The sequence below is a fragment of the Bacillus rossius genome (genome assembly GCF_032445375.1).
Source record: "Bacillus rossius redtenbacheri isolate Brsri chromosome 4 unlocalized genomic scaffold, Brsri_v3 Brsri_v3_scf4_1, whole genome shotgun sequence".
NCBI classification, from domain to species: Eukaryota; Metazoa; Arthropoda; class Insecta; order Phasmatodea; family Bacillidae; genus Bacillus; species Bacillus rossius.
In genome coordinates this window covers 23,536,645-23,563,981 of record NW_026962010.1, presented here as the reverse complement: position 1 = coordinate 23,563,981, position 27,337 = coordinate 23,536,645, and the positions used below count along the sequence as shown (strand labels likewise).

General features: G+C 34.0%; 1 protein-coding gene across 1 annotated transcript in view; it reads left to right on the top strand.

Moving 5' to 3' along the window:
- Positions 1-27,337, top strand: part of LOC134541488 (sodium channel protein 60E-like) — a 219,708-nt gene that overhangs the window by 83,189 nt on the left and 109,182 nt on the right. The window contains exons 4-7 of the mRNA XM_063384980.1: positions 10,054-10,131; positions 12,493-12,634; positions 15,021-15,155; positions 25,819-26,146. Of these exons, the coding sequence (XP_063241050.1) occupies positions 10,054-10,131; positions 12,493-12,634; positions 15,021-15,155; positions 25,819-26,146 (683 nt within the window). The remainder of the gene's footprint in view (positions 1-10,053; positions 10,132-12,492; positions 12,635-15,020; positions 15,156-25,818; positions 26,147-27,337) is intronic.

Here is a 27,337-nt window from a genome sequence, read left to right as displayed (position 1 = left end):
TTTTAGCTAAAAATCCGAGAAAAAATCAAAAAGGAATAAAAAAATCAATAAATGAAATTTTAATAAAATTCAAATTAACAATGCACCTACAGCATCGAATCTTCAGTTATAACCTGGCGAGGGCAAAATAAAAAAATTACGACAGATCCTTCCTCCACAGAAGCCATCGACAGACTGACCTCCAACCACTAATGCCAACGTATATATACCATCAGCTAGTATGACATCACGTCCACCATTTTGATTTCGTCTGCTAGAGGCCTCCATCTTGTTAACGTATACTAGAATGCGCTTCCGCCATCTTGCTTTGTCTGCCAGAGTGCGCTATTGCCATATTGTTTTTGTTTGCTGGAGTGTGGTGCCATTATCTTGTTTTCGTCTGCTAAAGTGCGCTGCTGCCATAAAGTTTCATATGCTCCCGAAAGAGTGCAGAGATTATTTATTGCCAGAGCACCCGCTATTTGTCGGCCGTCTTGGTCGCCATATTGGAAATTCATATTTTTTTCCGTAGAAATTCAGGAAAAATTACAATAGTCTTAAAAAAATCAATAATCAAAAATCAATGATTCATTCGATTGAATAAACGTAATTTTAGGGGGAAATTTTATAAAACAAATTTAAAAATTTAAAAAACGGCTGAGGTTCCTTATCAAACAGCCGTTAGTAAGATACCTATCCCATTTTTGTCGCTCCAAAATCATTGGCACCAACAGTCTTTAGCTTCAAATGTAATTGACTACAACATCCATTCGCTCCCAAAAGTCGATGTTTCAATGCTCCAATTGCTCCAACTACTCCAATATCTCCAAGTACTCCAAGTTCTCCAATTGCTCTAATTGTTCCAATTGCTCCATCTACATTTGGCTCCAACTGATTTGCATTTTTTATCGAAATTGATCTGATTCCTGGTATGACAATATTTTTACTTTCCATTTGGTCAGTCAATGGTAATGATTTTTACATACTATTTAAGTTAGTAATTTTATTACGAGAATTTTTGGTGGCATTAGTGGTGGGAGGTCAGTCTGTCGGTGGCTTCTGTGGAGGAAGGATCAGTCGTAAATATTTTATTTTGCAGTCTTCAGGTTCGAACTGAAGACTTCTTGACATAAGTGATTTTTTTAATTAAAATTTTAGTAAATTTATATTAATTAAATTTTGTAAAAATTTCCCGAATTTATAGCTAAATAATAAATAATTTTTAATTTGGTGACTTTGATGTCATAATCCAACATTGCGGAATGTTTTTTATCAAAAATTTTATTAATTTCTTTTCCAATTCTAAGTTAAAAATTGCATATTTTCAAAATGTCGTCCATGATATCATAATCCAAAACGGCGTTATGTTTTATTTGTTAATTTTTTATTAATTTAATTTTTCTCCGATTTTGTAGAATAAAAATATGGATATTCAAGCAATGTGGTGGGCGTAACGAAAAATGCAAATTTCTAGAATCCAATAAGGCGGACGTAACGAAAATTGCAACGTTTGGGAGTGGGTTGTTAGATTTTAATATGGAGGCTAAATTTTAATCAACTATTTTTTTTTATTAATTTAACACTTTTCCTGTTCAAATCGGATAATAAATAAATATTTCCAAGATGGCAGGCGTAACGAAAAGAGCAACGATAACATCACAAGATGGTGGCAATAAAAATATTGGATCGTTCTAGAAAACAAAATGGCGGAATCGTAGACGGCACTTTCAAAATGGCCGGCTGGGTCAAAGTCCAAATAAAGGTCAATGTCATCCAATATCAAGGTTAATAGAGAGAGGTTGCCTCGATCGCTTGCGCATCGTTCTGCGCATCGCGTCACTTGCAGCCCCGGCTGGGCTTGCCAGCCCGTCCGCTCCTATCAGTTACTTTGTTTACAAGCACATCTGCTCGTAATAACGAGTCAAACTACAGCGTAATGCAGGGAGAGGTATTGTGGTGAGGAGATTAATTGAGAATGCGTGTGTTATAAAATGTTAGTGTTGCTTATAACATAAGTGCATAGGTGCTTCGTTAATTATAACTAGCAGGCAAAATGTTAAGGACACGAATTTAAAGTGAATTTGTTTTGGTAGGCTAAACGCTGTTAAAAAGTTGTATTTAAACATTACAATGCCAGGTACGCGGTGTACAGTGGCTGTGTGTACAAATAGTTTGATAAAAACAAAATCTTTACCTGAAACAAATCATATAAAATATCATCGATTCCCACGTGATGATCATCTGTTGAAAGTGTGGGTTCAGAAATGCCGACGTGATGGTGAGTGGAATCCAAAAACCACTTACATATGTTCAGAGCACTTTACAGATGATGATTACGAGCGCGACTTGAAAGCTGAGATGTTAAATACATACGCTAAAAGAAGTCTTAAACCAAATGCTGTACCTTCATTAAAACTTCGAATTACACCACCTGTAGAAACATTGGAAAGTCGTGTGCGCCGAGAAGACCGAGTTAAATGCAGGGAAAACAAAAAAAAAATGTTATGTAAATTAATCGTAGATTCAAATGAAAATGTGAGGAAGAAACATGTTCTTGTAGTCAGTTAAAACATTCAAAGTCTTGTTCTAACAATGACTCGGTTGAAATTCTTTGGAAGGAAATCCAAATTCTTAAAGAAAATTTGTTTCTTGCCGAAAGAAAGTCAGTTTTCGATTTGGAAGTCATGAAAAAACTCAAAAAAGAAAACGTAAATCTTAAAAACAAACAAAAAACCGTTCTTCGTTAGAGTTCCGCATGCGGAATATTCTTTCAAGTGTTTTTTTTTCTTCAAAAAATCAAATTAACTTATTACTTTCGTTGAAAAAAAGAGTAAACTGGACCAATGAGGAAAAAGATCTCGCTTTCACTTTGCGTTATTTCAGTAAGCGATGTTATTTATTTTTAAAACAGAAACTTAACTTCCCATTGCCTAGACTTTCAACTTATCAACGATGGGCATCTTCATTTGACACGAGAAAAGGTATCCTAGTAAACATGTTCGAATTTTTGAATGTAGCACGTTCTTCGTTGCTAGACTTCGAACGCATTGTTGTTCTTTGAAGAAGTAAAAGTGAAGAAAACGCTCGAGTATGATGCAAAAGAGGATGAAACGATTACACGAAAAACTGCTGTATTCATGTTAGAAATTTATTTTTAAATCAGTTTATTTATATTGCAAACATTCCCAAAACGTTTTAATGAGCTATGGCTACTTTTATTAAACACTAATAAATTGATATGCAATTATTTTAAATATTATAATCTTACTGAGAAATAAATACAAATAAACCATTTTGTTTACTAGTTACATGTTACTTATATTAATTATTAAAAATTCATGGATACATCATTGATATTTTGAAAAATTTTACTGTCACTGAAAAAATATGTTGAAATAATAATTCATCCTTGTTTTCAGTCACATGTTGTCATTTGAAAAGCAGATCAAAACGATAATAATTAAATGTAATCTACAAAGCATAAATGAAATATTATAAGTATTGTGTATCAAACATGTGAAACGAGCCGAGCTGATAAGAGAAAGCCGTCAGTCAGCAGGTGTAGTATTACGGCTGGGAACGGCGGGGCTGCAGATGACGTCAGAGCGGAGTGTCGTGCTGTCTACATTGTTCTTATGGGATCGAGACAACCTCTCTCTACTAACCTTGATCCAATATGGCCTCCATGACCTCACAATACAATATGGCGGACATCGGTACCGGCACCACACCCAGAACCCAGTAGCAGGGCATGCATTTATATACTACTAGAGAGATAGAAAATTAGAGAGAGATAGAGAGATGTTTTGTATTTGTACCTCCTTTAAACATATAACAAAAAATATTAATGAGGCTTTAAAAGGTATGCTGCGCTTAAATAATATAGTTTATTTATAAAACTCAACATATCCTTAATCACTTAGGAGATTAAAACTATAAATATAAAAAATATTGTTCAACGTTCAGTGTATTTATTACACATAATCAGTGTCTTATATTAACTTGAATACCTTTGGAAATAAAATACATATTTATTTATTTATGCTTTTAAGTGAAATATTGAAATTTTTAGAATATATGTGGATATTTCTGATTTTAATTCTTATTTTCATACCTAATATTTTACCTCTCACTTATTTTGCATCGGAGACATTTTTTTTTTTTTGGAAACACTAGAATGTTTATATTAATACACCAGTAGGCAGTTAAACAATTTCAATTATTTCTGTTTAGAACGTACGCAAAAAATTATTAAAATAAATAATCTATCTTAAATTTTGGAATATTTATTTGGTTTGGTCAGTAAGGGCAACAATTAAAGTCTGAGTAGAGACGCTTTTCGTAAAATAATCTATAATGATTTCATTTAAAATGACATCATATACTGCTTTAGTTTGTACAAAAGAAGTTATTGAGTAATAGACATCATTTATTCAAACATTAACATTGGTTTATTATATGATTGACTACAAGGTTCTGAATAGTATACCTGGAATTTAGGCTCCTTCGCCAAATGTTCATATTAAACGTTTGCGTCCTTGCCTTGAAATTAAAACTACAGTTTCCGCTACTGTCACAACGATGATGCCAAGAATTATTCGGGAAATATTTACAATTGGTTGACAAGGTATTTACAATTTTCAAGTTTCCTCTTTTCATTTACTTTACTTTGAGCTTAAGAAACGTCGCATCCGAAAAAAAAAAGTGTTTATCACACTTCTGGAGTTATTTACTCTACGCCAGCGGTACGGCTGAGACAGCATCTTTATTGCACTAGGATTTCAGATAAGAAAAAAATAGTTCTGTCTTTATGCTGTATATCAAACAAAGAAGCTTATAAATAACCTTGTTAATTTGCTTGAAAAAAAAATTCTTCGGTTATAGAAAGGCATGGCAAACAGACAAAAATTAAAATAAATCTTGATGGAAATAGAACGATTGGTATATTGCTTCATTATTAATTTTTTATGTTTGTTAATTAAAAATTAAATAAAAAAAAAACAATTTTTGTTTTATATTGGTGTAGAGGTAAGTGCTCAGTATGTTTTATTTTTTATTCAATTAAAAACCTTAATAAAGGGTTATTGTTAAAGTTTTTTATTTGTATTAATAAAAACCATAACTGTAGTTTTTTGATATGCTTAAAGTGTTTGACTGTATGCATCATTTTGTGTTTTTTTGGGCACAAATAGTGGAATATCTCAAAAATTTCCTTTTTTTTTTCAGAATTTCGCAGTTTTAATACATATTTTTTAAACTTATTTTTGTACTTTTTGGTTTAACTGTATTTTGCAGGGAAAATCCTAATTTACACTTATTTCTATAAGTAGAATTATAACTGCCAAAAAATGGCAGAAAAATATCTTTAAAACTGTCTTATAAGCTGCAAAAGAATTTAAAGTTGGCATTGAAGCAGTCTTTAACAGTTAACAATTCTGTAACACTGCTTTGTACAGCTGTTCATAAAATATAATAAAAAAGTTATAAACCAAGTAGCAATTCTTCCCAAAATTACATTACATTCGTAGATGTTCAAAGTAAAAAAAATATACTTTAAAAAACTAAAGAAACATGCTTTTAAAGATTATCAAACTAAAAAGTTAAAAATAATTTTAAAATTTAATTTATGACAATAGTATATAAGCAATACTAGTATAAATGAGAAAAAAACTTGAGGCGCTTTGCGCCATATTTTTTGTATATTAAGCGCCCCATGCTTTTTTCTCATTTATACTAGTATTGCTTATATACTATTGTCATAAATTAAATTTTAAAATTATTTTTAACTTTTTAGTTTGATAATCTTTAAAAGCATGTTTCATTAGTTTTTTAAACTATATTTATTTTTAACTTTTTAGTTTGATATTCTTTAAAAGCATGTTTTTTTAGTTTTTTAAACTATATTTATGTATAATTATCATAGGGAAATGAGTTACCGACACTACCTATTACCATCTGAGATAACTATTTGGAGTTGCAACGCCACAAAGAAATGGTAAAGTCTCTCCGAATCATTTACAGTTAGATGTATGGATATAATCTTAGAATTTACCAGGAAAAAAAAAAAAACATTTTTTTTTTTTGGCGTGGCCGGGAGTAAACCCACGATCGCTGAATCCGAAAAGCTGACGTCACAGAAGTCGCGCGCTTTAGACCGCTCGGCTAACGAACGTAACGAAATTGGTGGGACATTTTACAGTGATGAGTCACTCACTCTTAGTCCAAAAAGAGTTACAGACGGACAGACAAACAAACATACAAGTGAAGCTAATAAACAGCATGTAAAAAAGTGACCTTTATACCGTATTTTAATATACCTTTTTATACACATAACTTTCAGTTAATTTGTAGAATATTTTAAGTGATTTGATTCAACCACTATGCTTTATCATCTACTAAGTTTGAGAAGCTTATGTCTTTACTAAGTCTAAATCACAAAAGCGAACATAAAATACAAATACGTTCTTTAAATAATGGTATACCTACAGTTATAAATTTCAATAGTATAAACTGAAAGCATTGTTGAGTTTTAGTTCAAGGTCACAATTAAAGAGTACCTATCTCAAACAGTTTTAGATAAGCGCACGCGCGAGTGCTGTTTTGTTGTTTTCTCGCTAGCAGCGCCACCTACGCAAAATGGCGACTCCTGAGCGCAAAGCGTTTTGTGTTCTACAATTGTATAAGAGTAAATGTGTAATTTCAGTTCAACGTGCGTTTCGTTTAAAGTTTAGTTGTGATCCCGTATGTGGCCAAAACATCCGCCAGTGGCACAGGCAGTAACGACCGGATGTGTTTGTAAAGGGAAAATCACGGGACGACTGAAAGTGTCCTGCGCAGTCCTGAGAAATCTGTTCGCAAAGCAAGTCTTGAACTTCAGTTGCCAAAGACGACCGTGTGGAAGGTTTTAAGAACACGTTTACACATGCGTCCATGCTGGTTACTGTTGTTACATGATTTCAACCATAATGGCCATGGTGTACGTTTTAACTTTGCACTTCAAGTGTTTGAGCGGGAAGATGACATTCTTGATCGTGCGGTGTTGATAGTGGAGTCATCTTTTCATCTAAGTGGGAAGGTAAATATCCATAACTAGTGATTATGAATATAAAAAGGAATTCAATATATATGAAAAATTTATTAAACTTTCAATTTATTTTATTATTGTGCAAATGAAAATGATTTCATATATATATATATATATATATATATATATATATTGATAAAAAAAAGGATTTTACAAAATATTGTTTTTAATCAAGAACCTCTTAAAAACTACATTGCGTGTGAATGGTTTCATTAAATAATTTTTAATTAATTATAATGACATACTCACGTAATAATATTTTATTTTAAGCGATAAATTGTTTATTTAATAATTTGCGATGTAAATTATTCAAATTAAAAAAGTATTAAAACACTTAAAAATCTCACAAATTAAATAAAAATTAAAGGTCTTCTTTAACGTCTAACGTCATCTTTTGGTCAACAGTTCAAATGCACTTCTTAATAGATATAAACAATATGAAGTATTGCTGTGTGTAAAACAGCAAGTGCGACTACCTGCAGTGTGCTGGCTTCAGACTCCTGGTGGGTGACTTCCCGCCTCACACTGGCATTCTGCGGGCAGGCGCTGTCTCACAGCGTTACGCGATCATTAATACACTGATAAGCGTAACTGAATATAGCATGTTCGTATCTGGGGATGTGTGTCGTATAACTAAAGGTGCACATAGTGAAAATTTGTAAGGAAATCTAAGTTAGCGTAACTCGAATTTGATGTATGGTACTTATATAGTCTAAAATTAACTCTTATAGTATACCATTGAAACTGGAACATTCTTTTATGGACAGCCTGTGAGTCAAGTGGATCTATAAGACTTTTTAATAACTTTGTATCATCCAAAAATTACAGGTAAAATTTAATATAGCAAAAACTTTTAAATTATAAATTAAAAGATTGATTATTAGATACTGTCAGCATTTTTGTAATGTTAAGATAGTCCATTGTTTTGCTGGAACCTTTTTATTTTTAAATCCAAATTAAAGAATATTTTAAATATGTATATGAAAAAAAAACAATATTTCTTTTAGTATCAGATCGTATAATACATTAAATTTTCCTTGCAAAATCATATTTCACTGAGCGTATCTTGATTAATAAAATGTTTAACTTTATTTAGAAATACCTAAAATATCTCAATTAAATGAAAAATAAAAGTGAATTTAATCATCTTCATTACCTTGAAAAATTATTTTATTATATTTAATTTTAAAAATTATTCTTCTGAAGTAAAACCTTATAATAAAATCTTCTAGCTGTCAATTGGTGTGTGAGGTCAGTATATCGGTGGCTTTCGTGGAGGAAGGTTCCGTCGCCATTTATGTTTTGCTCTCGCCGGTTTTCCATGATGTAAGAGGGTTTTTTAACTAAAATTTTATTAAAATTTTGTAATTTTTTCATACATTTTAAAATGTTTCCCAATTTTTACAATAATGCTAAGAATACTTAATATAGCGGTAGTGTCGTCAATTCACAATAGCGAATTTTTTTTATTTTCATTAAATTTTTATTTTTCCCCATTTTATAACTTAAAATATACGGATTTTAAAGATTGTTGGTGTAATGAAAAGTGGCACGTTTCTAGAATCCATTATGGCGGGTGAAACGTAAGCAATTATAATTTTTTTAATTTTTGATTTATTATTTGTTTAATGTTTTATACATAAATCACATGTTTACTCTCTCCAGGATTCTAACCCTGGACTGTGATGGATTGCATAACTAAAGTTTTGTAGTAAGCAACGTTTTTATTATTTTGGAATGTTTTCGGAAATTTTTGGTCAAAAATTAAAGATTTTCAAGTTTATTGTCAAGTTCAATGTCATCTCCTCGGCGGCTTATGGCAGCTTGTAGATGAGGACTTAAAGCTGCTTTGCAAACTTTAGGTTCTTTCAAAGGCAAATTTGTTTTTAAGTTTTTCATATTTCAATTTTTTTTAAATTATTAGGAATAAAACGGGGAATTTTTTCCTCAAAACGGTAATTTTATCCTCCAAATACGGAAATATTTTGTGAATTTTGAGTCAAATAGTTATTTTTGAGAAATATTGAGGAATTTGAGTCCAAGATGGCCGCCGTGTCGTCACAATCCAAGATGGTAGACCCCATGCTCAATAAATTACTCGTTTTGATCATAAATTACATGTTTACAGCATACATTTATCGTTCTTATTTGAGGATGCATTACCACTTACCCTACATTGATATTGTTACGAATGCAAACAGGACAGCGACACGCGCCAGGTTCGTGGCTGGCTGGCTTCCCTGCCAGGCAACTAGCGTCATGCGCACATCACGTGGTCACCACTGACGTAAGGCAAGCCACGCGTGCCTGGCCGGATTACAAGGGTCCTAACTACCCCATCCCCCCCCCTCCCGTGCAAACAAGTGCATCATCCTGCCTCGGCGCCTTTATATATCGCTGAGCGGCATGGGAAATTCCGCGGGCCATGGCGTGAGTGAGCAATGACGCTATTCTCAACGCTTCCGGTGTCGGGTCGGCGCGGGATACGCGACTGGCCCCAGCTGCGCTCGTCAGTTCTAGAAGGGCGCTTGAGACTATTTAAGCTGGGGCGCCGACCTCCGCGACAGTTTTTCGGCGAAGGAGTTCTTGGGAGCGGTGTGAGTTCCGCGCAGTGACGACAGTGCCGCGAGTGCGACGAAGAGTTTGGCGACGGATATTTGGCGAAAGAGTTCCGCGGTGAGTTCGGTGACAGGTTTTTTTGTGAGATTGTTTCGCGGGGTTTGCCGCATGAGTTCCGCGAGAAGTGCGGCTCAGTGAGGAGTGCGGTCTGTAATAACTTGACATACACTCAGTGACTTAGAAATAAAAAATTTTAAGTGCGATTTATTGGTGATTAGACATTTTTAAGTAATATTATTTTATAATTGATGTAAACATATTTAATTAATAAAACTGTGTAATAAAACTTAATTGGGCCATCCTTTACGAACATAGTAAATCGTAACAATATGTGAGTGGGTGGTGCTTGATGCGTGTGTGCTGTGCTGCAGATGGGTGTGGGACGAGGACAACTGGCTGATCAACGACCACGGCGAGCCTGTGCTGTGCGGCAACACGACAGGATCTCGGTACGCACTACGTCCACACGGCCCTATTGTTAGCCATTTAGCCTGTACGGCCCTATTTTTAGCCTTTGCGCTTGTAATTCTACGCCCATACGGCCCTATTGTTAGCCATTGCTCTTGTAAGTCTACGCCCATACGGCCTTATTGTTAGCCGTTACACTTGTAAGTCTACGCCCACACATCCCTATTGTTAGCTTTTGCGCTTATAAGTCTACGCCCACACGGCCCTATTGTTAGCCATTGCGTTTGTAAGTCTACGCCCGCCCGGCTGTTTTCTTAACGATTGCGCGCAATAATGACAACCTATAGCTGTTATTTGCGTAAGTTGGTCAGCCGCACTGGTCTACATGTGTATGTTGAAATAGATATCTCAGATGTATTTACATCAACATGTTAAATAATTCTAAAATGTGGGCTTAGAATTTGGTTTGCCATATAGCATATCGACTAAGACCTCTGTGTTTGAAATGTCGAGTTAGAGATTGACATTTTTATAACCATCAAAAATGTTGTCAAAATCAACATACACCAAAATATGAAACCAGTAGACGCTCGTTAATGAGTCCCTGATGTAACACAATTTTATCTGTTGTATCCTTTTCCCCCCTTTTATGCAAATACATATATAAAGAAAATATTAACTAACGCAATGTTTATTATTTATATGATTTGTTTAAGAGAATTTTTTTATGAAAAAGAAGAATCTCACAAAATATTGGCTGTAATATAGCTCAGTTTTCTTAACAAACGAAAAAAAAACATACTTATAACGTATCTCTTTACGCGATGTTTATAATCATCAGTTTTTTTATTTCAAACGTTAGTTAATTCGTAGGTATTAATTTGTTATATAACCAAAAATTCTTCTTTAATTCCTTGATGGTTGAATTTTTTTAAATGGAAAAATGAATTTGTAAGTCATTATATTTTAACTAATCAATATACGTAACTAATACCATTTATACATTCAACGTGTTTAAGTGGTAAATCATTTTTCTCCCCATTTCAAAATATATGGGTTGAATTGTATTATTATATTTAAATATGTATTATCAAAGTACTTTGTTATTTTCATGTGATACTGGAAGTTACAGACAAACAGAAACAAATTTTTAAAAACCAAATTTTATTTAGGTTCCTAATAACAATATTTATATCTTATTAACAAGATTTTTTCATAAAAACCGGCTGTTAACAAACTATATAACATATATTTTTTAAAACGTTTGTATTCAAAATAAGTTAATAATAAACACAAGGAAAAAAGCTGATGTTAAAACTAATTTATGTTTAGTATGTAGTTTCGTTTCACTATAAATTTTTGTTAACTAAATATTATTTATAAATATTTAAACCCAATATAAAAAAATAATATACCATAAGACCAAAACAAATATACTTTGAAAGTTATTTCCTCAAATTTCACAGACTAGTAAAGTTTGCCATTTCTTACGAAAAATTCCGATTCAGAAATTCATTTTTTGTTGAAATGAAATGATTCACTTTATGTGATAAAATTAAAACCATCATTACTTTTCCTTGTACCATTTATATACAATTGTGTTTTAAATTATAGATAAGTTTTCATAATTATTAATGGTTGACATACAATTTCTTAAAGCTGATTTTTTTTTGTTTTCATTTATTCTTGAAATCATAATAAATATTTTATGATTAATTATGTCAATTATAGGTTAAAATGTTTTTAAGACCAACTTCTTATCAAAATTTATATTTTCACTTGTTTTGTAGGAATAAAAAATATTTTAATTTTGTAACTTGTTTTATATATATATATAACAAATAAAAAAGCTGTGAAATATTTATTATTATTTTAGTTTACAATATTTAATTGCCCTGCTCTTCTCAAAGCAAAGTATTACAATAAAATATAAATTCATGTGAAGATAAAATTTTGTATTCAGTGATATACAAGAAATAAATATAAAAAATATATGCTCTGCAAACCAGTGTTAAAATTGGATTATATAATTTTTGATAAATTTAAAAAATCATATTTGAGCACATACAGAACTCTTCTCCTGCGCCAAATTAATTTTTAAAAGTAAAGGTCACTTATTAGAAGTAAAAAATATTTATTTCTAATTCAAGCATTTCACAAAATGGAATTTAAAAAAGGCATACGCCAATCTGCTGGGTAATGGCAGTATAGTTAGTACATTATTTAATCTCATGTCATTCCTAGCAAAAATCCTGCCCCTGTGGAACAGCATAGCCAATAGGAACCTGAGTAGTTTCAGATTTAAGGGTATTTCATTCCAGTATCCTTTGAGAGTAAGCTCTAGTAGTGTGAGTAGCTGATACTGTTAGAGAGTTTCCTAACACACTGCCTTTACTTTGCAGGCACTGTCCTCAGGGATTCTTCTGTGTTCAGGTTGGCGAGAATCCAAACCACGGGTACACCAGCTTCGACAATTTCCTCTGGTCCATGCTCACTACGTTCCAGCTCATCACCCTCGACTATTGGGAAAATGTGTACAACATGGTGAGTGCGGCTGTGCCACTCAGTCACTGTCACTGTCAACCACTTGTATACCTGTATACCAGACAAATAAACTAGCTTTACATTAAAGTTATTTCATTTGTCAAACAAGGAAGTAAGAACTAGTAAATTGTTAAATAAATCATACATAGAAAGTAACGGAAATTTGCTAAAAGATGCAACTAAATTTAACGAAGCAAAATGCTAACATAATTTTTATCAAGCTATAATATTAAATTCACAATATCTGAATTAAAGATATTTTCTCTAGGCATATGAGAGTTCATAAAAATAATTAATCCAAACAGCAAGAACAATTTTTTGATGGCTAACCACATGTCTTTGTGAAAACGTAATCAATTAAAAAAATCTTTGAAAGTTTTTTTACTTCCTCTGTAATGTTACAAAAATAAATACTTAATATACAAGAGAAGTAATGGTTAAAACAATTCGGGACAAAGAGAAACCCCAATAAAATATAAATATGATTCGAAAACGAAATCATAAAGGGGGTTACAGACCTGATAGGCAACTATACGTCACTGGACGCAATGAGAAATAAAGGAAATATGAACTTTAAACACACCAAAGGAAAAAATATATATATATACTTTTATTATATTTACAAAAACTGGTGTATGTAATTCAAATTAAATTTTTATAGACATTGCCAAGGAGAATATTTAAAGAGGAGGATTAACAGAAAATATGACAAAACAGAGCTAAGTGACTTACATATTGCACTTCAAGCGTTATTTTTAAAACTTAAGCTAAAAATTTTATTATCTCGCCCCGAAAATAAGTTAACCAACAACAAGAAATATTCGACCCATTACAACAAGGGCTTACACAGGAGAAGATAATGGGAGGATACAAATCCCCCTCCACCCTTAAAAATTATTCTAAAAAAAGTATATAATCTCTACAGACAAATGGAAAGAATTTGAAAGGATACAGCAAGCAAAGTGGTTCTATCCCCCACCAACTCCTCCCCCAACCCATGAACCAGCCCCTCCACAAGCTCCTCCCCTACCCCAAATCCCCTCCCCTCCACCCACTGCTCCCCCACCCCACGATCCAGTCCCTCCACCTGCTCCTCCCCCACCACACGATCCAGTCCTTCCACCAGCTCCTCCCCCTACCACAAATCCCCTTCCCTCCACCCACTGCTCCCCCAACCCACGATCCAGTCCCTCCACCAGCTCCTCCCCCACCCCACGATCCAATCGTTTTTTTTTCCTAACCTAAGTTAAAACTAAGTGTTTAAGGGAGGGGTCTAGGTAGGGAAGACTATAAGTGCGTCTCAGGGCAAGCCCTATATGCTCTAAACATGCGGGTTTTTAACCATGCAGAAAAGGTCACGTGCATCATGTGCTAGGAGGGGATTGGCCAGCCTTCCACCAGCTCCTCCCCTACCCCAAATCCCCTCCCCTCCACCCACTGCTCCCCCACCCCACTATCCAGTCCCTCCACCTGCTTCTCCCCCACCCCACGATCCAGTGCCTCCACCTGCTCCTCCCCCTACCCCAAATCCCCTCCAACCACTGCTCCCCCACCCCACGATCCAATCCTTCCATCAGCTCCTCCCCCTACCCCAAATCCCCTCCCCTCCACCCACTGCTCCCCCACCCCACGATCCAGTCCCTCCACCTGCTCCTCCCCCACCCCACGATCCAATCCCACCAGCTTCTCCCCCTACCCCAAATCCCCTCCCCCAACCCACTGCTCCCGCACCCCACGATCCAGTCCCTCCACCAGCTCCTCCCCCACCCCAAATCCCCTCCACCCACCTACTGCTCCCCCACCCACCTACTGCTCCCCCACCACCCGGGGAAATTAACTTCTGCGTACGTTCTTGCATGCTAATGCTTGACTTCGCGGTCTCTTAATCTAGGCGAAGAATAATACAGCGAAAAAAGATAAAGTTGTTTAATTAAACGCCAGTAAGTTTAACACAATTATATTTCTGTTCATATTAGATAATTTGCTTTTTTTTCCAGATATTGTGGCTCGATGAAATAACACTTTTTCTTCTTCTTGCTGCCACGCAAATTTTATTTTTAGTTTGTGAAACGTCAATCAATCAAAAACAAAAGCAATTTTTGGTGATTATGAATAATGATCAACTTATTACTTTTAAAAGCTTCTTCCACTTATTGAATCGAAGAAAATTTTTTTTATAAAGAAATGCTTTTGCTAATTTTCCTTGTAATGATATTACAGTTAAATACATGTTTTGAATTATTATCAAATATTCAGACATTATACTGTTATGTGCAAATAAAATTATTTAAAATTTCTAAAATACTTTAAGATTATAAACAGTGAATTGTATAAATATTTAATTCTTATGATTTATTAAAGATGATACTAATGTTTCCTTTTTCAGGTTCTTGCATCGTGCGGACCTATGAGCGTCGTATTTTTTACTGTAGTTGTTTTTTTCGGTTCATTTTATTTGATAAACCTGATGTTGGCTGTGGTAGCTTTAAGTTACGAAGAGGAAGCTGAAATCACGCAGGAGGTGAGCCTGATTTCATTACTTCAAAGTACTGCCAAATATGACTATTGGTCTATCAGTTTACCATCAAAATGAAATACTCAGTAGAATTTTTGTCAGTTTTAAAATATTAGACACAATATGTCTTTGCATTTATGTTATAAGATATGGCACATTATTTCTTAATTCACATTGGTTATACCACATATTTTCCGTATTTCCATTTTTATAATACATTGTGGAGGCTACAATAATAAATAATTGTAAGTTAAAATAAAATACAAGAATTTTTTTTTATTATTTTTAGTTCCCGGAAATGTACTGTACAATCGCATTCTTACTGAAGTTATTTGTTAAATTTTCCAAAAAAAATAATTTACAAAAACTATAGTTAGACTATGTGTAGGGGAGACCGGGGATGGTTGTAACACGAGGTAGGTTGTAACAGATGACATAGTTCGTTCAGGTCTCAACAGAGCTCAGCTGTCTCTACATCAAGCGACGTGCCTGTTCACGAGTCAGTTTATACGAGACTGTCAACGCCCTACGCCGGAGAATACGTTCGCCACATCAAATTATTTGATTTTTTTAAAGGTAAGTGAAATTCATCCTTCATCGAACTTACGTTCCCGTCTCTTGTGTAATGCAGCAATGATGATGTTTAAAATACGTTGTCGGATAACGTTATTGTGCTTTACAAATACTTGGCTCTAACTTACATTTGTTTTGAAAAGTTCTGTTCACACAGGGTTTTTTCGTAAATGGTGTCGTGTGGGGCAGGTTGTAACAATGAATTATCTTTGTTACAACCTGCCCCGGCTCCTCTGGTGTAACAATGCAACACACATGATGATGTTTTTTCGTTGTTTAAAGTTAATTTTAATACATTTTAGTGAATATATTTTTTCAAACAGCATATTGGAAATAAATGTGAGGAAATAAATCAGTTATATTCAAAGTTTAAAATGTTTGAATGTTTTTTTTCTATTTGTAGATGAGAAATCCCAAGAGGAAAACTGATCGCGGCAAGGCACTTACACAAGCTGCCCAAGCTAATGTGTCTTTGTTGCCTAATCCAGAGATGAACACTTCAGTTGACGGGTATTCTAGGCCAATGGCCACTTCACCTAGGTCTACTTCAGTTATTGTGTCTACTTTGCCGTCAACACCAGTAAAGCAGTCTACATCATCTGGTTCTGAAGTGATAACATCAAAACGTAAATTTTCTCCTGAAACAGTGCTACCATTTCCTAAATCGGGAACAAGGAAAACAACAAGGAAGAGGATTGAGCGTAAGAGTGCTGTTTTAACAGATACTCCTGAGAAGCAAGCTATCGAAAATTAATACAAGAAAAGAAAAATTTCCAAGAACGAACACATAGAAAAGAAGAAGAAAGTTACTGCAAGAACACACTTGAAAAAAAGAATAACGAAGGATATTATAATAACTTCATCTGAAGAGGAAGATTATGACGAAGCTTGCTTGTGTTTAGTCTGCATAGAACCATTTTCAAAAAGCAAATCTGGGGAGGAGTGGGTACAATGTTTGGACTGAAAGCAATGGGCTCATTTTCAATGTGCGAAGAAGTCAAAGCGGTATATATGTTTTAACTGCATGTCAGATGGAATATCCAAATAAGAAGTGCCTAGTAAAATTTTTGCAGAAGCGTTATTATTTAATTTTTTTTCTTTGTTTTCATTGTAATATATTAATTAGCTAGATTTGTATTTTCTTTGATTTATTTAAAGTGAAATCCCATGAGTTTATAATTGAAATATACCTTGTGTATTATTAATATATATGCATCAGACACAGAAAGTGTTTTTCTGACGAATTATGTAAATATTAAAATTCTGTTTTATAGGGTTGGCCTAAATTTTGAAATGTTTTTGTTAAATACGGATTTTTTTTAAAAATGTATTTTAAGCAAATATTTCCTTGATGTGTGTTTTGAACATTATCTTTTTGTTTAGATACTATCAATGTTACTTTTCATGTAGTCTACAGCCTTTATTGATTAAAATTCATTGGTTTAATGTGCTGTTACAACCAACCCCAAGTACTGTTACAATCAACCCCGCCGTGGGGATGGTTGTAACATCCTGCCTCCACATAGTTTTCACAAAATTTTTGTAAGTTGTATCACTTATGATACTTTTTATCTACTATCAATCGTAAATAATATTACCGGCTTTCTATTTCAATGACTTGTTTGACTAAAACTCAAAAACTTTTGTAGTTATGTGTCATCAAAGTTGAAATTTTACAACCATCCCCGGTCTCCCTTATAGTGCACACATCAAAACTATAAAATGTGTCACATGGAAATTAATTGGAGATTTAATTCATATATTTAATTTAAAAAGACACTGGAATAGTAAGATTGTTAGTTTAAGTTATATAGGTTAAGTTTTATTTTATTTAAAAAGCATTTAGGTGCTTCTTGAGTTTAAAAATTGTTTCTTAGTCAAATCAAATGAAATTTTTTTTTATTGCGTCATCTGAGACAGAATGATGTCGCAATATATATGTTATCAAATCCTCAACATAAACAATGTTTCCCAAAATGAGGTATAATACATAAACGACAAATTAATAAATTAAACTAAGCGGTTATTTGAAAAACATAAAATAAATCGTTAAGTCATAGTAATAAAATTATATCCTGTAATTCACTTATTGTATAAAAATGTAAATGAGAACTCAAATTATGCACCTAAAACCTACTAATTTGTTCGTACAAATTAAAAACAAGCTGGTGTGCTGATACTATTTTCAGAATGCACAGAAAGTAATGATTTATTTTAAGGATATTATTTATAAAAACTTATTATTTTGATTGTTATTATTATGAAATTTTATTATTTAATTTGTATATTGTTCGCCCGCAAAAGTTATTTAAATATATTTTTATTAATTATGTATATCTACGAGAGCTATGCTCTATGACCAGAAATGGACTTATATGGACAGTCAATTGAGTATACCCCTCTAAGGACTAATGAACTTAACGAATAAACGATGAATTTATTCGGGGTATTACTTAAAGAAATTTTCACTGTTGGAAATTTTCGTTTTAAATTTACCGCATTTCTGTGTTTTCAATTGTATTAATAAGTGTTATTTACGGTATTCCTATTGTAAATTATGTTAACCGATTTTGGTCTCGGCCAGTGAGAGGCCGTGTTTTAGATGTGAGGCGTCTAGAACGTTTTAATTAATAAGAAGATTGGTTGTATGAAGGCGTCTGATGCCGACGCAAAGGCGCGAGGCCTATTTTAAATTTGAAACATAGCTAGCTAGATTATGCCATCCGACACTCAGGATGAGCTGAAACGACGTATAAATAAATAATGTCTAAGATAATAAGGGCATATTCTGACGGATATGTTATTAGGAGTGAAAATCTGTAAGTAAAGATTTTGCATTTTGTATCGCCCATAGACATACCCAGCTGTATGTAATTTCTTCGTGAATCACTTCGATTTGACTACAAACTGATTAGTTTTCACGTAAAAGGTGTCAATTATCCTGAACTACGTCATGAATTGTTATTTCCAAGATTTAAATTAGTATTTTATTTTGTGATACCCAGAGGTGAAATGGGAGTACAAGTTTCGTGTCTCTACCATATAAACTGAGTTAAGCCAAGGCAAATACGAACCCAAATATAAACATAAAGATTAATCATACTAATTAATTGTGCTATGATTTCAAACATTTTTCTGTTATGTAAGAATGCGTCCGTAAAAACATCATTTGATTGATTTTCTGAACTTACACTAACGAACTTTTGTGAACGATTCATGTGTGCTACGTATTTTCCTGATGTTTAATTTACATAAGCGCATATCCACGAGTCATGTTCAGTATCGTTAGGATTGTTTTTCTGTGATTTTTATTTAATTATATTAACCTTGATTTTTATCTCTACACCTATGTTAGTTGTCCCTGATGAATAGCCATTTTATTCTTAATAATAAAAACCTGAATTATATCCCTATGTGTTGATATATGTTACCTAGCTACCTGTGTCCAAGAGTGTGTGTTTCATGATAATAACATTTTATGCATGCTTCTAAGGGTCACAGTACAAGAGCATAACAGTACCATTGACACATATATATATGTCTATATATTTTGAAAAATAGTGACAGCCAGTGTATATCGTCCCGACAACACACACACAACAAAAGAGTCTATTTATAAATCAACGAGTACTATCAATGGTACTGGCGCTAGCAGTAAGCAGCAGTAGAGACAGTGGCTACCACTACAGTAGGCTCAACACACCGAAGAAGTTTAGTAGCAGTACACTGGGTTAGAGGATTTTTATCACTGATCCTGCAATACAATAGAATATTGAAAACATATCTCTATAATGAACTTTTGTTACAAGTACGGCTTGGCTTTTGGTATTGATATATTTAGAACTTTTTAGAGAAAATATTTAGAAAATCCTATTGGTTATTGGTGTAGGATAAAAATAAATTTTTGTTATTAATTAAATATAAGTACATACATATATACTATCACATTTTCTATCCACGCATTTCGAATAACTTTTTTGTCTCATTCGAATACACAGCTTACTATAACTGTGAAAAACTATAGAATTCAATTTACTTAAAAATTTTGCTAATGCATGAGTACTTTTAAAAAGATAAAATATTAATAGGTTTGGTAGGTGTGGGTATAGCTAATGGTGGATAAGGATCAAGGGATCCGCCACCTCCATGGCATAAGTCTTGACCCTGGCCACCATCTTGGATTAACCACATTTCCATCAACCATCTTGGATTTGAAAAATCCCGTGCTTCCTCATTATTATTTAACGCCTGCCATTTTGGATATAAATGTTAAATTTAATCAAAGTATAATACTCTGACTACTATTCCTTCTAATCATTGCTAATACAAACAAACACGACTATAACAATTATAAATTAATAATTACTGAGTATATTTCTGTACTTAGAATACAAACTATAATACTATAAATAAATACTGATTCTCAAAGTTAATTTTTGTTTAAGAACACTCAATAGCAACACTGAAAGCTATGTCCCTTCTCGTAGTAATTCCGCCAACCATGCGGTTGTGAATATACTAACTTGCATGCAGGCTTAGCTAGTCTCCTGGGGTTCCATTCTGAAATTAACTAGCTTCGTCTTGTCGTGACTCCGTCTCACAAAAACCCGTATTCCTCAAGTATTGGTATTCTGAAATGTAACACGGGCAGACGACATCAAGACCCCGCCTATTTGTCGTATCTCCGAGCACTGTGGACTACTAGACGGTACCACTGGTGTCAAATGCTGGGAAATAGCGTTTTCGTACCTGATACAACCAAGAGCCGAATCAGGCAATATGGCTGATACGCGCGTGTGGCAGCATTTACCCGCAGATGTTTGCGTTTTTGGACATGGAAAACTTACGAAAAGTATTGATATGTCCAATGAAACTAAGTAATTCTGAAACTACCTTATAATATAAATATTTTTAATGTGAAATAAATACAACTTTATGGATTGGTGATAAAATATATGAGGCCACTCTCAAAATTTCAGGTCATGTGTGTCTGTAACAAAACAGTAAACGGCATAGTGCCAATAAACGATACATGAATGTAACAAGATTTGTTTCAAACCTTTTCATTGAATTTTAAAGTTTTTTATACTTTATTATTGCTTTATTATATATTGTTCGGGGAGATAAACCACGCCAAAACTTGTATTACTATATACCAATAATTATTTTTAATTTATGGATGTAACCAAATACCCAAACTAGGATGCCACGTTCTCTTCAAACCAGCTTTTACAGTAGAACAGGAAATTTCTCAAAGTTCTCACAAACACAAAAAATTTAAAATATTCTTGAACAAGAAGGTTTGCGTATGCATGTTTGTGGTAGCAGTGCCAGATATTTAAGTGTTCGCGTCTATTTCCATTTCGTCTCTCCTCCGAGACCAATTTAACCTCGATGAAAGCAGGTACTAATATTTAAGTAATAAACACTATATAGGTAAAACATTTTCTATTTAAATATTAAAGCAGGATTATGAATAATTGTTTATTCGCTCTGCAGCATGCATCACCGTCACGGACCACACCTCGACAGCAGCGCTGCGCCGCAAGACCGCGGGGGCAGCACACACGTGGCCCCAGTGCCACCACACTACCCTGTCGGGCCGACACCCGGACACAGCCTGGGCCCAGGGTCTCATACAGACCAGTACCTCCACTGAATTAAACAATGAACATACCATACACAGACTTTGGTAGAAAACTCATCGTATTTAATACATGTTTATACTGTATCTAAAAACCCCTTACAAAACACTAGGAATGGTCCGTCAATGCTTTCGATGGCTATTATTTGCTAAATAATTGATAGGGTATTTCGTGCCTTGAATTTCCGGACCATTCAAATCACTTTATATTTCGTTGCCCTTTAATATTTCTCAGAATATTTAAAATCATTTCCAAAAATAGCATGTGTAACCTAGGCCACCAGCGTCACTATAATGTCCTGTGCAAGCCGGCAATTTCCAGGCTTCAATGAAATAGTTTTAAATTACGTGTGCCTTCAAAGTTTTCACTTACCATGGCTGCATCCGAATACTGGCCTAATGGATCCCTTAGCTAAGGGATCCACTAAAAGTGCATCGTAGTGGACGCGGCCATCTTTGTGTTGAATCCGAATTATCACAAGGGATGCCAATGCATCCCTTCACGCATCCACTAATTCGAGATTTCTAGGGATGCGACACTCGCATCCACTAACGCGTCCCTATATCCATTAGCTTCGGAATCGGGTTTTATTTTGTTTGTGTATAATATTACTTCAGATTTTCAGCATAAGATTTGTTTAAAACATTATAAGGGAAAGTGATAACTTAAACAGAGACAAATGAAGACGTTAATAAATATAATCAAAATACGAATTTAAATTTAAAGGATAATTCAAAACTAATAAGTATTTTTAAAGTTTACAACTTATAAAATATATTTTATTTGGATTGCTAACATGTATAACATACACCTAACATTATTTTTTAATTGGTAGGTATTTATTATTTACGTTTTGCTGAATATTCGTAGATATCCCTACACAAAATGGCTGCGTGAACATTAGTACGACTGACAGTCAACAGGTGGTGCTAGCAGTATAAGTATTCGGATACTATCCATCCATTAGAAATGCGTCCTCTACATTGTGGCTGCATTTGCTAAGGGATGTAGGGATGTGTGTGCTAAGGACGCATCCCTACGTATTCGGATACAGCCCATGACATTTTTAAAATAAATAAAAAATTTGTTGTCTCTCCTGCTCATATACTTGACTAAGCATTTCAGCCATAGCAATATTAATAAACATTTTTTTATTCAAACAATAGACTGAGCAAGGGAATAGTCTTTAAACATTAAACAATTTATTACAATAAATTATAATTGTCAAACCATCGTAAGCATACTTCCCAGGATGGTTAATCTTATTTAACCTAACATACAAAAATAACCTTACAAATACTGTACCAACAAAAAAATTTTTTTTTCACATGAAAATCCCTCCCCATACTTTATTCTACCTCCATAAATTAAATAAGTTCTGCAGATAAGCATCTCACACTGCTTCTGTTAAATTTTCCATATTCGTCATCAAAACTTTCTGTGTCACTGGCACTATCACTATCCCTTCTTCGACTTCATAACCATCATCAACAACATCATCACCACCCTTATCTTCGCTACCACTGCCGAGTGAGAGGAGAGCAGTGTGTGCAGTGACATTACTGTCGTCACTGACTAGCGAAGCATTTATGTCAGATACATTGGTAGTTTCGAGGTTTGTTCTGCGGCAAGCGACCGAAATCTTGGTAACATGACTCGCAGATGATGTCCTCTGCAAACGACTACAGGATCGATCCCTTATAGCATCTATATCATCGCCGCTTGATGAAGACATGGTGACTTTGCAAAGGACTCAGAAGAAGAATCTATTTGTACGCCATCACTCGTTAGCACGTAGCCGGTGACCACGAAAGTAGTCCACTTTGGAAGACATCCCAGAAATACATTCCAAACAAGCCCAGTGACTGTTACAAACAACATTTTTCCATCAGTCCATTCCTCTAGAAACGTCTCAAACAGTTAATAATATCATGACCGCCTTGACGAGACGTGATCCACATCACAATGAAGCAAAAAAAAAAAAAAGCAAAATTTGTGCATCACTGAAAAAAGAGATACAGCAAAAATTAAATTAATAAATTGATACTTATGACACGAAGTGTATACACAATAACTGCGGTATATTAGCTACGAATAAATATGTTAATTTAATCAGATAATTGTACATAAATGTTGACTGATGTAGTAGATGAGATTTTTTTGTTATAAACTACACACATCTGCTCATGTTACAATTATGTTATGAGACTCTTTGTAAAAAAGATAACAGAACCTCTTAGTGCAGCAAGAACATATATTTCGTGGTTGTTAGCGGCACTGTCATCAACAACAAAAACAATTTAACGCTTCCAATTCAATTATAACTAAAAGTTAGTTAGTAAATAACGAATTTAAAGTTACGTATTGCTTATTTTTTGCGATTAGAAATAATCGTTTTTTAATGGGGTGATAACGCGGTAAATTTCCATTTATTTAAAAAAATTCCTATCTCCAAAACTATTTAACTTTTAAGTAATTTAAATGGTAAAAATGACAAACTAAAAATTATTATTTTAATTATTTTGCAAGATTCATTTCCTAATGGGTGTAAAGTAACAACGTTAGGAGTAAAAAAATGCATATTCCCGAATTTAATACATCTAAGTGTTATAAATAAAGAATGAACAGCAAGCCCATACAGTTACGAATGGTATTATTATTTTTTTTTTGATTTCGTGTTTAATGGCGGGGAAAGAATGTTAGATATGATTTATCATAAAGTATTCATAGCACCATGACAAATATTGTTGGATGTAAAACACTTAGCATAATTAACTTAAATAATTATGTAGATTTCTTCACCTCTTTTCGATATTCTACCCTAAAGGCACGTTAGTTTTTATAGCAGCAAATGATATATCCGAGCAAATTAAGATGAAGGTAAAAAACTGAACAAGAATAGGTTAAAAATTGTTATTGAAAATTTGTTTTAACCTTTAACATTATTTTATATTTCACGTTAAAGGGGTGAAAATGTATTTGGTTTATTATATGGAAAAAATTGCACCTCTGAATCTAATCAAGCGGGATGTAAGTTATGTGGTATTATTTACAGACATGCAACATCTACCAATTGTTTCTTACAACAGTGCTGAAATTCTACTTTTTAAAAGATAAAATTTTGAAATTAGTGTTTTAAAATTTAAATATAATATATTCTGTTCAAATAAAACCTAATTTAAAACTTTACCTATCTTCTGTTATCCAACATTTACTTAAGTTGTAACAGGGGTTCATGATATAAAAAAAAATGGAATCTATTAAATCATTATTGCAACATGCATTTTAACTCAATATAAATATAAGGTGATTATAATTGTTTTGGAGTTCACATCTGTAGTTAAAAGAAACCAGAAGGTTGAGTTTGGTTTTTGTTTGGTTAATAGATATTACTATATTTACTTAGTTCTTAATTTTGACATTGGCATCCCTGTGGGAAAATGGGTGATGGGTAAAATATTTGGGTATTTGGTTTAAGTAATACTAAGAATCAACTAATACAGTGTATTCTTTATTTTATATCTGATAAGGGCGTGCTCATCTCGTCATACTCACGCAATGAAATGAAAAGGATCCAAGTGTGATTTATTCAGGGTAAAATACATGTTTGAAAATTCTGAAACTGAAGATTTAAAATCAGATACTTAATATATACTTTTAAAAAGGCGTATCCATAACTACTATAAAAAAATCATTCTTAAACTGATATGTTATGAAATAAATATGCTATACATTTGACAATTTATTTTGTCTGCTTATGTTTGGAATTTATAACATTTTGACGGGACAACGTCTAATAAATCGATGAACGCCGGCTGCACGCACGAAAAAGTGTCCCGTAACGCACATCCTCCCGTAACGCTGTGTCCCGTTACGCTCATTGTACGCTTGCGCCGTATCAATCTCTCTTCCACTCGATTGGAACAACCATCGATTTGAATTTTTCGAGGCACATTAAACTTGAAACACTCCCAATCGTTTCCTATTTTGCCCATGATCGTCCTATCCTTAACAGAATAACACAGATTGGAAGAAGTTAAATAGCAAGTATGTATAAAAGTTATAGTTAAAATTATCTCTTCGTTAAAGTAATAAACATATTTGAATTAAATGAGTGCAAATAAAAGTAAATTTATCAATTAAATTCTAGATTCCATTTCACTCCTTCTTTGTATGCATACAAAATAGTGATAATTCAATAAAAATAATTCAATTCTATTAATAAAAGTATGCAATCATTTCATCAATGTTTTTTTTTATGACGTCACGTTAAACTATCGTCCGTAAACCGACTTTACAGACAACCAATTTTTTTTTAATGGTAAGATTGAAGCAATACTCGTAAGTAGTGCAAGCGAAGCCGTGGGTTATTATCTATTTGGAGCTGTGTGATTGCTTGTGACGGTGAACGCACGGAGCCCGGGTCTAGAGGCGGGGCCGGCTGTCCGCAGGAGCGGCGCAAGGACCTGACGGACCACCGCGACGACTCCACCTTCAGCTTCGACCCCTCCAAGATCCACGTGAAGCAGCTGGAGCGCAACAAGCGCAAGAAGCTGGACTCGCGCAAGGGCGTGCTCATCTCTTCCTACTCGCGCAAGAAGACGCGCCGCAGGAAGCGCGCGCGGGGCGGCTCCGGCGACAAGGGCGAGCCGGCGGCGGCGGCGGGGGGCGGCGCGCGCAGTCGCTCCGCCACGCCGTCCCCGCGGCCCGAGGCGCGGCCGCAGACCCTGGCCGTGCAGCCGCCCCCCGCCCCCCTCAAGACGCCGCCCAACGTGCTGGGTGCGTTCCGCTGCTTGTGGAACAACCACACATTACTACAACTGGTGGCATAAACAGGGGTTCAATCACAATCATTTATCATTCCCCTTAGTAAAGTCAGTTTAGTTTCTTTGTACATTCCACAAATACTATCTTAAACTTTTGTCTGAAACAATTTCTGATAGTACAAATCATTACTGCAAGGAGTTGGAATAAGTAAATAAATTAAACTTCCCTGTCATGTATACTGTTGAATCCATTCATATATTTTAATAACTTTCTAAATATTGTCTAAAACTGATGTCTAAAGGTAATTTTTTAGGTAACATACCACTACTGCAAGGGGTACAAATAAAAAATGTTGAATGACTAAAAAAGAATTTGCATTAAAATTTATAACCACAAAAATGTTTTGCTGAGGTCGTTATTATCTTACTTTGTTTGCATGGCAATTATTATAGCAAATCCTCGCTCCATTACTGCTTACCTAAGTGAACATCAGCAATCTCTAATTAATACTCAATGGTTTTTCTTCAGTCATAAGTACTTATAATACGGATCTTCTCAACAATGCGCTTTGAAAACTAAGAGGCTGGGCTTAAGTTAATTTATGTGCCTTCGTGTATAGTGATAATAGTAAGAAGTTATTTCCTACTTTTGAGCTGCAACCACTATACAGCGAGACAAAGAGTCTCGGCGCAGGGCATATATTAGCGCAGGAAGAGGGAGAGGGAATTATTCGTACTCGTCACTCCTAGCTATATTATTTGATGATGAGTTAAGTGGGAAAAATTTAATTGTTTGTTCTTCTATAATGCATATTGTTATTGTTTAGACCTACCGAGAGCACAAATGCTTCACTGTAAAATGTCTGGTTTTTTTTACAGGGTATATGTATGTCTTTTTCCCAAACAAAATAATAATAATAAAAAGTGTACTGTAAAATAACCTACCGCGAAAAAATATTTCGTGAAAAATTATCTCTAATGATGCCTTACTGACTGCCAACTATTTCACAATTTATTCTGTTCTTTTGCAAAAGTGCGAAACGAGCACTGTACTTATTTTGATAGAAAAAAGAGTAGATTGACAATGTACTCTAAAGTTATTATTTTTTAAGTTTAAGGTGATGCAGTTTATCAGTTGATTGAGAAGTTATTTGGGTAATGTACAGACTCTCGAATATCCTGTTAGGCTAATTCTTATTTTCTT